The sequence below is a fragment of the Narcine bancroftii genome, chromosome 2, assembly GCF_036971445.1.
Source record: "Narcine bancroftii isolate sNarBan1 chromosome 2, sNarBan1.hap1, whole genome shotgun sequence".
In the NCBI taxonomy this organism is placed as follows: Eukaryota; Metazoa; Chordata; class Chondrichthyes; order Torpediniformes; family Narcinidae; genus Narcine; species Narcine bancroftii.
Window position 1 is genome coordinate 324,158,735 of NC_091470.1, and position 13,357 is coordinate 324,172,091.

General features: G+C 35.7%; 1 protein-coding gene across 3 annotated transcripts in view; it reads right to left on the minus strand.

Annotated features, from left to right (window-relative positions):
• Window positions 1-13,357, minus strand: part of LOC138755617 (deubiquitinase OTUD6B-like) — a 295,429-nt gene that overhangs the window by 12,393 nt on the left and 269,679 nt on the right. For all 3 annotated transcript variants that reach the window (XM_069921938.1, XM_069921936.1, XM_069921940.1), the window contains one exon: window positions 5,501-5,602. In XM_069921938.1, coding sequence (XP_069778039.1) covers window positions 5,501-5,602 — 102 coding nt within the window. The remainder of the gene's footprint in view (window positions 1-5,500; window positions 5,603-13,357) is intronic.

Sequence of the window (13,357 nt, forward strand, 5' to 3'; positions counted from 1 at the left end):
TTTTTGTTATCGGCTCAATTGAAAGGTCAGATAGTATCTGCTGAGTATAAAACTAGACTTTGATCAGATCATTCCCTCATAACATATATAGGATCAGAAAAAGTGGACATTGCATATTGATGGAGATTTAATTATTATTTAAAAATGTTGAGTTTTGTAATTTTATGAGGGATAAATTCTGTTAACATTAAGTTTATATTATGCTTTGAAAGCATATTTAAGAGGACAAATTATTAGTTATACTTCTAAAATTAAGAAAAAAACATTTAGCTGAAGTAAATAAATTAGAAAGGGAAATAGAATCCTTAGGGAAAGGTTTACAACAGAATCCAACAGAGGTTAAAAAGATACAACATGTTAATAAATAAATACAATATAATTCATTACAGACTTATGAATTTGAAAAATTACTACAAAGAACTAAACAGAAGTATTATGAGTTAGGGGAAAGGGCTCATAAAGTTTTAGCTTGGCAATTCGGGTGAAGATGGATTTCGGGCTAAGTTTTTTAAGAAATTTCACGATTTATTGATACTTTTACTGATTGAGATTCTTAAACAAGCTATGGAAATTCATTCATTACCAGATTCTTTTTCTCAAGCTATTATTACAGTTATTAATTTATAGAGACCCTTTGAAAGCAAGTTCTTATAGACCTATATCTTTGTTAAATGTTGATAATAAAATTGTAACAAAAGTTTTAGCCAATAGACTGGAAAGGTGCTTACCTTCTTGGATTCATATAGATCAAGCTGGATTTATTAAAGACCATTATTCTGCTGATATATTACAAATTTAATTAGTCTGATAAATATTCCGTAGGAGATATCCAGCTTACCAATGGTCTTATCATTGGATGCTGAAAAAGCATTTGATAGAGTGGAATGGGGATTGTTTATTTAAAGTGTTGGAAAACTTTATATTTGGATCATTATTTATTATTTGGATTAAGGCAATATATAAAAAGCCGATGACTAGAATTGTGACAAATGGGCAGAATTCGTCGCCGTGTATATTGGAGAGGTCTACTAAACAGGGTTGCCCTTTGTCACTGACATTGTTTGCATTGGCTATTGAACCTCTGGCTCAATTTATAAGACAAGATAATAATATTAAAGGCATTAAAGTGAAATCTGATGAATTCAAAATTAATTTATTTGTGGATTATGTTTTGATTTATTTAACAGAACCAAAATAATCTTTGAGATTTTTACATGACAGATTGGAACAATATGGAATAATATCTAGTTATAAAATTAATTGGGGAAAAAAGTGAAATGATGCCATTGATTGAAGATGATTACACCCCTTGTAAGAATTTTGTTAAATTTAAATAGTCAGATCAAATTAAATATTTAGGTATTAAAGTTGACAAAAATTTTAATCATTTATATGAATTAAATTATTTACCTTTATTTTATAAAATTAAGAATGATTTAAGTCTATGGAAAGATATAACATTAATAGATGGAGTTAATTGTATTAAAATGAATATCTTTTCTAGATTACAATATATTTTTCAGTCTATCCCTTGTAAAGTTCCTCAGAATTTTTTAAAAGATTTGAATTTTACAGTTAGGAAGTTTATATAGAAAGATAAAATGCCAAGAGTGGCTATACACATTTTAACATGGAAGTATGACTTAGGAGGTTTACAACTTCAGAATTTAAAAAATTATTATAAGGTGGCACAACTAAAGTTTATTAATAGAATGTTTGATATGAAAAGTTGATTGGTATGAATTAAATTGAATTAATGAGGATAAGAGGGATCAATTTGTATATAAATGGAATTTGAAGTTGTTACATAAATATAATTTACCAATTTTGATAGATTTGATGGAAATATGGAATATGCTAACTAACTCATAATACTTCTGTTTAGTTCTTTGTAGTAATTTTTCAAATTCATAAGTCTGTAATGAATTATATTGTATTTATTTATTAACATGTTGTATCTTTTTAACCTCTGTTGGATTCTGTTGCAAACCTGTCCCTAAGGATTCTATTTCCCTTTCTAATTTATTTACTTCAGCTAAATGTTTTTTTCTTAATTTTAGAAGTATAACTAATAATTTGTCCTCTTAAATATGCTTTCAAAGCATAATATAAACTTAATGTGGTAAAATTTCTCTGAAGACACCTTTGTATCAGAATAAACTTTTTACTTTTACAGTTTTAATCAACTTTTGAAAATATTTTTGTTATTATAAAATTAGAGGTTTGCTAAAGGATCAATTTGGAAATACTATGAGGTTGCTCAGACAAATTAATTTTGAAATTTTAATTATGGATGGTAGGAAAAAAGATTTATATCAGAAATGTATGCATCATTATAGAACAAAATGTTTAAGCCAGATTTATAAAAATCTAGGTTAAAATGGGAAAAAGATTTAGGAATAGAAATTACTCAGGAGGATTAGAGAAATCTGTGTAAAATAGTATGACAAAAATATAGATTTGTTCAGTATAATTTTATACATCAATTATATTTATCTGCTAAGAAATTAATGAGATATAATTTACTTTCTATGGATTTATGTTTTAGATGTGAGAAAGAAAAAGGAACGTTTTTATATTCAACATGGCTCTGTGAAAAGGTGAAACATTTTTAGATGTTGTTTAAGGAACTTGTACAAAATATTTTTAAAGTTAAATTCTCAATGGATCCATCAATATTTTTGCTAAGTGGTATTAAAAAGATTTGTTTGGAATTAAGATTAAATAAATTTGAAATATAATTTTTGAGATTAGCATTATCAGTAGGGAAAAAATGTATTGCAATTACTTTGAAAAACAATATAAAGTTGAATTTACTTAGATGACATACAGAACTGAAATATTGTATAGCATTGTAAAAAATAAAAGAAAATAAAGAAGAAAAAAATCTTTTTAGAGTAAAGTTTGGAGCCCTTATTTGGATTATATGGGTTTAAGAAATTGAAAAGTCTGCATAGGTAGACATGCCTCAATTAATGAAATTAATCAATGTCATTTCTTCTTCTTCTAATTCTTTTTCTAATTCTTCTTCTTTCTTTTCAAAGGGGTAGTTAGGGGAGTTTAGAGGTGGTTTTAGTTAAGGGGTATATAAAGGGGGAGGGTTTACTGAGTCAGGGTGATAGAGTTTATCAACTTTATGTATCATGATTTTTTAAATTTTGAATAAAGTATTTTTAAAAATACTTACTACTTCTTGAAAATGTAAGTATTTTAATGTCCCCCACTTTTCCCCTGCTCTTTCTCAACACATATTCAATTTTTGAGTGGTATTTCACAATGATAATATACACAATAGTGACTCATTTCATATGGAAATATCATCACTTTGGCACAAAATTCAACTCAGTGTGTTGGGCTTTCAGGGTGCACCTAAAGAAGGTATTAAGACATTAGATGGAAGATAGAAAATGTTTTGTTAGGTTGGTGGTTGGAGAGCCATAGGTTGGATGAGTTGTTGAAATGATTGTGTCTGAACCATTGTTGTTTCCAAATGGCATCAATTATTTCAATTAAAACTGATTATATTTGTTGATTATATCAAATGAGGGGTGGGGGGGGTAAATTGATTTCAAAGTGATTTGTTTAATGAAATATGAAAGCAAACACTGGCAAACTAAGCAACAAGGATGGCTCTGAAGTGTCACATCATCAGAAATAAAACCATAACATATTGTGAAGCTCCTGCAAGTCTGTGAAGAGAAGATGGTTGGTAATTTTTCAGGATAATGATCTTTCATCAGAGAAGCATACAGATGCAAACCTGACAATGCATACCAACAAACAGATAGATGAATTTGAGAAAGATCTTGAGAATGCAGTGTTCAGCAGAGTCGAGCACTTGAAAAGTTATCATCAACAAAGCAGTAGAATGTTGAGCCATATAATTGAAACTAGTGAATAGTTCAGAAGTCATACTAAAAGCACAGTTCTCTGGTCACATAGGGTAGATCATAAAAAATGTTACCCATAGCACAAAATAGGTGTAAAAAAGCAGAAAGCATGAACATTGGCACAGTAAGGAAGGTTATTTGACATTTCTATAGGATTTAGATTAAAATGGGTAAGTGGGCCAAGGAATGGCAAATAAAATTTAACTCAGACAAGTATGGGGATGTTATATTTTGTTAAGTTAAACCAGGGGCAGGACTAAAAGATTGATGGCATGCTTGTGTTCATCAGATGAGTCAACGAGTAATAAAATATGGGATATCATATTATAACTGTCTGGAATGTTACTAAGGCCATTTCTGGAATACACTGTATTGAGTACATTTCTGATTGCCACTCAATAATGTGAAAGGAAAAAAAAGTGCAGAAAGGATTCACAAGGATATTGAAGGGAGGGTGCAGAAAAGATTTATTAAGATGTTGGGAGCTCAATAGGCTGTAACTGATTTTTCTGCAGCAATGGGGCTCAGGGTGAGTTTATAGATTTATAAAATCATGAGGGACCATAAATATGGTGGCTAGTTGTAGTTTTTTTCCACCGGAGTAGAGGATTCTAAAACTGGAGAGGGCATAGACTTAAATTGAGTAAGGAAAATTTTAAAGGAGATCCGAGGGGCAAGGTTTTCACTGAAATTGATGAGTATATTGAACAATCTGTCAGAGGAAATGGTAGATGCAAGCACAATTATACTTAGAAGCCATTTGGTCAGTTTCACGGCCAGAAAGGTTTAGAAGAATATAGGCCAAATGCAAATCAATGGAACTAAGCAAAGGATGCTTGCTGACATTTTTCCATACTTTAATGAAGGGCTCAAGCACAAAACATTGATTATGTATTTCAACCTTTGCTATATAAAGCCCACCTCACTGACAAAAGACAAAAGAAGAAAAACCCAACACCCAACCCCAACCAACCAATTTTCCCTTGCAACCGCTGCAACCGCGTCTGCCTGTCCCATCGGACTTGTCAGCCACAAACGAGCCTGCAGCTGACGTGGACATTACCCCTCCATAAATCTTTGTCCGCGAAGCCAAGCCAAAGAAAAGAAAAAAAGATATAAAGGACACTGTATGACCTGCTGAGCTTCTCCAGCATAGTGTGTTTTTACTTAATTCACGGTGCCCACAGATTTTCGTGTATAATTTCAGCATTTCAAGGTCTTTCTTGAAAAGTAAAATGTATCAAGAAAGTTGAGGGATTTAGTTGCTTACTTTATAAATATGGCATATATTTTACTGTACTCTATATGTTACAAGATACAAATACTGTATTCTTATACTTGGATATAATAACATAAAAGTTGCATAATGTAGATTGTTGACATTAAATTTAGCTCATAAAGCACGAAATCAAAGTTAAAATAGCTGATTAATGTCACTGCGTCTGTGAAGACAGGTCTGGGAGCCTTAGATCTTCACCAGAGTTACAGTAATCTGGCAGGTTAAATGCAAATTTCAGTGAGACAAATATCTTTTTAATTGTATTCCACCAGGTTACACAACAAAGCTGAAAAGTAACCCTATTACATGCTTATAATATACAAATAATTACCTGGAGAGTTAAAACTTCATTCTGCTGTGCTGATGAAATAAGATTTTTTTCCAACAATGGATTCTGCTCAAAGTAGAATTCATCCAGTTTCAGGTCCAGCAACTTTATAATTAGAAGAACAAAATTTTAAAAATTAGTTTACTATGATTAATGTAAATAAAATAGAAGTAGAAGCAATAAGTGAACCATTTGAATTATTAAAATATTCTGGTAAATTACTTATTTAGTCTTCAATTATTTTTCATCAGTTTTTGAATTGTTTCTCATTGATAAATCATCAGGAAAATCTACCCCTTAATTAGATGATTGCTACCATAAAATTCATATTTGCACACTAAATTAAAAGTGAATAACAAATTAGAATAATATTGGACATTGAAAAATATATATACTTCCCAGAGGAAGCAGTGAAAAGAGGTTGTGACCAGGCTGATGGAGGTCCTCGATGATGCTGACAGCCTTCTTGAGTCAACACCTCACATAGATGGATGGGAGAGTGTCTTGGGTAAACTTATACCTCTCATTTTGTTCGTTTTAGATTGGTCACAGTGTTTGAGCTACCGAAAGAAAATAGACACACACACCGAGAGCAGTTCAGTTATACAAATGTTTATTACAAATTCAAAAGCTGATTTCACACTACAGTATGCAAGTCCTTCCCAACTATACTTATCAACGCTTGGACTGGTCCCAACTGCCGAAGCGAGGCAACAACTGCACACTTGTAGTTGGTTGTCAGGGCGTCAGTAGCAACTTCTCCACCTCCCCTGACCAGGACGTTGGCTGGACTCCAGAAGTTCTTCTTCTTGCTGAGAGATGTTGCCACCTCTCAGAGAGTCTCAAACTTCAGCAACGGGACCATGATTTATGTTACCTAAAAACTGCTTACCCAAGCACCTATTCCCAGCACAGCAAGAAAGATAAGCAAGCAAGCTAGCATGCAAGGCTTCTAACGAATAACATAATTTTCAGCTTATCACTTTGAATACAATGGTTTATTTTGCATCAAGGCTAGGCCTCTGACAGTCTGTGACCAAAACAAGAAGGAAGATTAAATGTTCTTGGTACACAGATGTCCTTTCGTCAGATAACAGCATCTCTGTTCCCTTGGTAGAATTTAGCTTATGTCTGCTGATTCTAAAACACAAGTAGGTTCTCAGCCTTGCAGAACCCAGAGCTGCAAGTTTAGAAAAACAGGTTAGAATCTTCCATTACATTCCACCCCTTGGTCACAGGCTGTCAGACATAAGAGTACAAAAAGAACGTAAAAGAGAAATTAAAACTACAATAATCACAAAAACAAGCAATAATGCGAGTAACCAACAGAGAATATTGTGGCCCAACCCCCCAAATGTACCAGCTAACCATGAAAAAGAATTCCAACCAAGGCTCACGTTATCCTTGTTGGCCACAATATCCAGACACTGGAGCTCACGAACCGATTTTGAAACATCCTGAACAATAACATATTTATATAAGTTGCACTTGAGGCAGGTGACCGAGGACTTCCTTGATGTAATGCATTAGACCGTGTCTCCCACGAGCAACTCACTCGCAACGTCCTTGTTATTACAAATCCAATTGTTGGCACCAAAGCAGCTGTTAAGCCAGATCACCAGGAGCGTAAGACGGAGGACCTGGAACAAAGAAGCCTGACACATGTCACTCACAATACCGTAAGCGTTCAGTGTTTAAACAGACTAAATCATCCTGTCCCTCAATAGCTACCCATCGAGTGTTACCCTGGGCAGGTTTCACTATTTCTCCTTTTACAGGAGGGCCACTACCTGGTGGTACCACCCATACCTTTTGTCCGGCATTCTCTAGCTCGCAAGTGGGGGGCAATGACTGTTTTTCCTCTGGAATAGGCTGTAGTTCAGAAGCGTGAAGAAGTCGGTGGAAAGGTGTACCTCCTTTTAAAGGGCAATGATTCAAATTGTCGACTGCCTGCTGCAGCACATGACACCACCCCTTCAGGGTTCCCAGTGGTGTTGATAAACGAATTTGTTCCTTCAGTAAGCCATTCATTCGTTCAACTAACCCAGCAGCCTGCGGGTAATAAGGAATATGGTGAACCCATAAGATACCGTTGTCATTTGGCCAATCACAGATTGCTTTCCCGGAGAAGTGCGAGCCATTATCAGACTGAATCTCCTCTGGAACATCATAATGAGAAATTAAATGATTTAGTCCTTGGATAGTACTAGCTTGGTCAGCCGTCTTGGTGGGAAAGGCAAAAACCAGGCCTGAAAAGGTGTCAACCATTACTAGGATGTAATGTTTACCCATACAGTCTGCCATGGGGCCTATGTAATCAATTTGCCAAACCACAGTTGGGTGAGTACCCTGTTTTATTCGGCCATGCGGACTAGGAGGAACGACACGGGACTTCACAAGTTGACATTCTGGGCATGTACGCATGACCATGCGGACATCATCCTGATGGACGGGTAAAGCATGTGCTCGGGCCCACATAGCTGATCCCTTCTCCCCCAAATGACCACTCTGTTCATGTGCCCATCGAGCCAGTGGGACGGTATCAGCGCGGCTGATAGTGGCAAGCTGATCTGCTACTGCATTATGTTGTGCCATGTTAGTCGCCACATTGGTATGGGCATCAACGTGATACACGGTTATCTCACGGTGGTGGGAAGCATCCCACAACAGCTGCCACAACTCTTTGCCCCACACTGGGCGGTCATGTATCATCCAGTCATTCTTTTGCCAATCAGGCATCCATACCACAAATCCATTAGCCACAGCCCAGGAATCAGTAAACAGGCGAAGAGGGTGATCATGGGGATCTAGTGGTAAAGTGACTGCCTTCAACTCAGCATACTGACTGGAGTCACCATCCCCCTCCTCTGATAAGTGAGTTCCTGACTTGGGATGGTAAGCCACTGCCTTCCACTTTTGCTTTCCTTGCACCCACCGGCTGCTACCATCAGTAAACCAGGCATCCTCTTGTTCTGCTGGAGTGAGCAAATCATATGGTTTACCCCACTGAACTGGTGAAGGGGGTAAATGAGGGGGCAAGGCAGGTTCAACGTCCTCATGATGAGACGGAAGATCAGCCACCTGTTCGTGTCTGCGGCCCACCCCTTCAGGCCCTCTGGTTGCACGACTCTGAATATACCACTTCCATTTAACAATAGAAGACTGCTGCGCCCGCCCGATCATTAGATTAGCATCATTAGCCAGAACCCAATTCATTATTGGAAGTCCAGGTCGCAATTGAACATCTGCATCACCTGTCATTCTTTCAGTCTCCAGCAGGGCCCAGTAACAGGCCAGTAACTGTTGTTCAAAAGCAGAATAACGAGTGGCAGCCTCAGGCATGGTACGTGACCAGAATCCCAGCGGGACTCAGCGACCCTCCTGTTTCTGCCAGAGGCTCCAGCAGGCCACATCATCAGTAACGGAGACCTGTAATTCGTAGGGGGTATCTGAGATGCGGGGAGCAATGGGCAGGGTCTGAAGAATAGCCTGCTTGCCGGACTGGAACGCCCTTTCCTGATCGTCATCCCATACAAAGTCTGTTTTCTTTTGGGTAACCTTATACAGAGGACGTAAAAGCAATGCCAAGTGTGGAATATGGCGTCGCCAATATCCCAATAACCCCAGGAAACGCTGGGTCTCTTTTTTGTTAGTAGGAGTGGCCAAGTCTGCGATTTTATTGTGAACTTTATCGGGAACCACTTGTTCTCCTGCATGCCACTGAATTCCAAGGAAAATAACTGTCTGAGACGGGCCCTATACCTTGGCGGGATTAATGGCCCACCCTCTTTGCATCACGGTATCTTGGACACTCTCCAAACCTTCCTGCACCATCTCTTCTGTGGCCCCTTGGATCATCACATCATCAATATAATGGTGAATCGGGGGGCGTGGCAAGATGGCATAAGGAACAGACGTGCCTTCCAGTCCTCTCCTGACTCTGACTTATTGTTTTGTCTTTAAGTGCCCGTTCAAACTTTTTAAAAAGTTTATAAATAGTATGAGGTGTTGAATTAACACCTAATGGTACATTTGCTAAAAAAAAGTAAAAGGAAACATCAGCAGATTGTTAAAAAATTACATTTTCCGAAATTATCTGAGCCAACCTGTTTACAAAAAGCCAGGACTCAGCGTGGAATGGATCCAGGAAAAGAAGCACAGGATTCGGCACTGGAGCTCCGCTCTGTCCCGGTAGGGCTCTCTGAACATGGCACTCGGCAGTCTTTAGAACAAAGGGCTGGCCGGGTGCGTGTAGTTCACACAGCGTCCACTGTGAGTGCTGTTACTGAGACTTTGACAACTGAATCAGCTGGGGCGCCACCAGCTGGAGAGTTAAAGAGCTGTCATTCAACTGCTATGGCGGAGGCGCTGCGAAGTGCACCACCAGTTACAACGGCTCTTCCAGATACTGATGTAACGAAGTTTTTTAATGAGATTTGGCTTAAAGGTAACCCTGACCATCAGCCTCCTGACATTTCTGGGGGGTCTGTGGCAGGGGTTTTTACACGGAGCCAAACTGCAAGAAAAGCTACTAAATTAAACAAGAAGAGCAGGATCCCACTATGTCTGAATCCACTTATGCTGATATACTTTTCAAGAGTCTTGAACATAAGATATATTCTTCAATGATGCACTTAGGTGATTCTATGAACAATCTTACTTCTAAGATTAATGCATTGGTGGATGTTAATACTCAACAGATGGCTGATTATGGAGCTTTTAAATTCAAAACTATTGAAAGACTTGAGATGTGTGATCAAGGATTATCTGATGTACAAGATCAATTGCAAGATGTGAATAAAACAATTGAAACGTTACAGATTCAGAATAAAAATCTAGCAAAAAAGGTTGATTATTTGGAGAATCAATCCAGACGGAATAATATGAAAATTGTTGGTTTGCCAGAAGGTATAGAAGGGCCAGATCCAAGAAAATTTCTCACTGAATGGATTCCACAAGTGTTGCGACAAGATAAGTTTCCTGAAGGTTTAATATTGGAACGGGCTCATAGAGCTTTGTGAAGGAGACCTTTTTCAGGACAGAATTCAAGACCTGTTCTGGTTCGCTGTTTAAATTACTGTGATAGAGAGACTATTTTACGTATGGCTATCAGAAATGAACAGCAAAATAGATCTCCTTTGATGGTTCAGAGTGATTGTGTTTTCTTCTATCCGGATTTGAGTCAGGAAATTATGTTTCAACGACGTGAATTTAATTCTGTGAAAGAATTGCTGTGGAAAAAAGGATATAAGGCAATATTTAGGTACCCTGCGGTACTGAAGATTTTTCAGGATGGATATCAACAAAAGTTCTTTGACAATCCTAAAGAAGCTAAGGATTTTGCTCAGTCTTTGCCAATTACGCAATTCCAGGAATGACGTAGTCTTCCACGGTCTCCAAAGAGGGTAGAGCTGCAAAATGGGAATCAGATTTCTAGAAGAAATGGAAGAAACGGTGGTCGCAATGGCAAAGTTGATTAAAAAATAAAAAAAATATTTTTTTTTAATTTTTTTGTTGAGAAGATTTCAAATAGTGATGGGAGTTGGGAGAGGGAACTGGGTGGGCACTAATTCCCAGAAGTCATCAGCTGCGTGTGAGCTATCGCACACCCAATATTTTGGGGGAGTTACCGCATTAGGCGGTTTAAACAGGAGGATGTAATTGTGACCTCCGACCTGTTTTTTTTTCTTTCTAATTTTTGGGTTAGGGAGTGATGCCTTTTTTTTTATTATCTTTTTTTAAATAATTAATTTTTTTTATATATAATTTTTTTTGTGTCTCTGGTTGTAATTTCAAAGGGGAATTAAGGGGTTTTTTTTCTTCTTTTCTTTTTTTTCCTTTTTTGGGGGTGTTTCTTATTTTTCTTCCTTTTTTTCTCTCTTTTTTTTCCTTTTTTTTGTTTGTTTTTTGTTGTTGTGTTTTATTGAGTGTAAGAAATGTCTAAATTGAAGTTTGCTTCTCTTAATGTTCAGGGTTTAAATAATCCTATTAAGCATAAGAAGGTATTTGCTTATTTAAAAAAATTAAAAGTTGATGTTGCTTTTTTACAGGAAACTCATTTAACAGATAAGGAACATTTGAAACTCAAACGTGAATGGGTTGGGCAAGTTTTTTATTCTTCGTTTAATTCTAAGGCAAAAGGTGTGGCAATTTTGGTACATAAGAATCTACCAATACAGTTACAGAACAAAGAGAAAATTGGTGGAAAAAGATAACTTCTACTGTAAAAGAATTTCAAAAACATGCTACCGAAATGCAAAAGAATCGGTTAACTAATTTAAATTTTAAATATAATGAATTACAAACATATCGGTTTGAATGTTTAATGAATCGAACTAAGCATAAGTTTTATGAATGGGGTGAGAAAGCTCATAAAGTTTTGTCATGGCAATTAAAAAAGGAACAATTATCTAGGATTGTACCAGCGATTAGAAAGAAATCCGGTATTACTTTTAATCAAAAGGAGATTAATGAGGAATTTTGTAATTTCTATAAACAATTGTATACTTCAGAATGTAAAGATGTAACTGGAGACGCAATAGATTCTTTCTTGAAAAATATTAACTTGCCACAATTGAATCAAGAAGATAGACAAGAGTTAGATAAACCTTTTACAGACGATGAAATAGAAATGCAATAAGAGATATGCCGAATGGAAAGGCACCTGGTGAAGATGGGTTTTCTATAGAGTTTTATAAAGTTTTTTATGCTGATGTATCTTCTATTTATAAGGATGTATTACAACAAACTTATAATACTTTTCAATTACCTGAGTCTTGTTCTAACGCAATAATTACGGTTATACCAAAAAAGATAAAGACCCTTTACAGGTTTCTTCTTATAGACCAATATCGTTGTTAAATGTAGATTATAAAATTGTAGCTAAAATTATGGGTAATAGATTAGCTCAATATCTGCCTAAAATTATACATGGTGATCAAACGGGATTTATAAAAAATAGGTATGCGTCAGATAATATTTTACGGTTAATAACCTTGATAAATAAATCTAAATTTCAGTTGAATTATCCAATAGTGGTTTCATTGGATGCAGAAAAAGCTTTTGATAGAGTGGAATGGAAGTTTCTGTTCAAAGTACTTGAGAAATTTAATTTTGGTTCTTCATTTATTGGATTGATAAAGGCTTTATATAATAGCCCGAAGGCTAGAATTGCTGTTAATGGCCAAATTTCAGAATCTTTTAGTTTGACAAGATCTACTAGACAAGGATGTCCATTGTCACCTGCTTTATTTGCTATAGTTATTGAACCTTTAGCACAATTAATACATCAAAATGAAAATGTTAAAGGTATGAGAGTTCTGAATGAGGAATACAAGATTAAATTATTTGCTGATGATGGTTTATTATATTTGGTGGATCCAGATATTTCTTTACCTGCAATTCAAGAATGTTTAAAAATTTATGGCCAATTATCTGATTATAAAGTAAATTGGGCTAAAAGTGAAATTTTGCCAATTTGTAAAGATGATTATTCAGTGTATAAAAATATTACAAATTTGAAGTGGACGACACAAATTAAATATTTAGGAATTAATGTTAATACAAAATGTCAAGAATTATACTCAATTAATTATCTTCCTTTAATAAAAAGGATTAAATTAGATTTGATTAGGTGGAGGGATCTACCTTTGGGTTTACTAGGGAGGATTAATACCATAAAAATGAATATTTTTCCTAGAACACAATATCTGTTGCAATCAATTCCTTATTTTTTAAATAAAAGTTTTTTTAAGGACTTATATAAAGCGATTAGAGAATTCTTATGGAAGGGAACATTTCCGAGAGTGGCAATGAGAAAATTGATGTGGGATTTTCAATTTGGAAGTTTAAGATTACCGA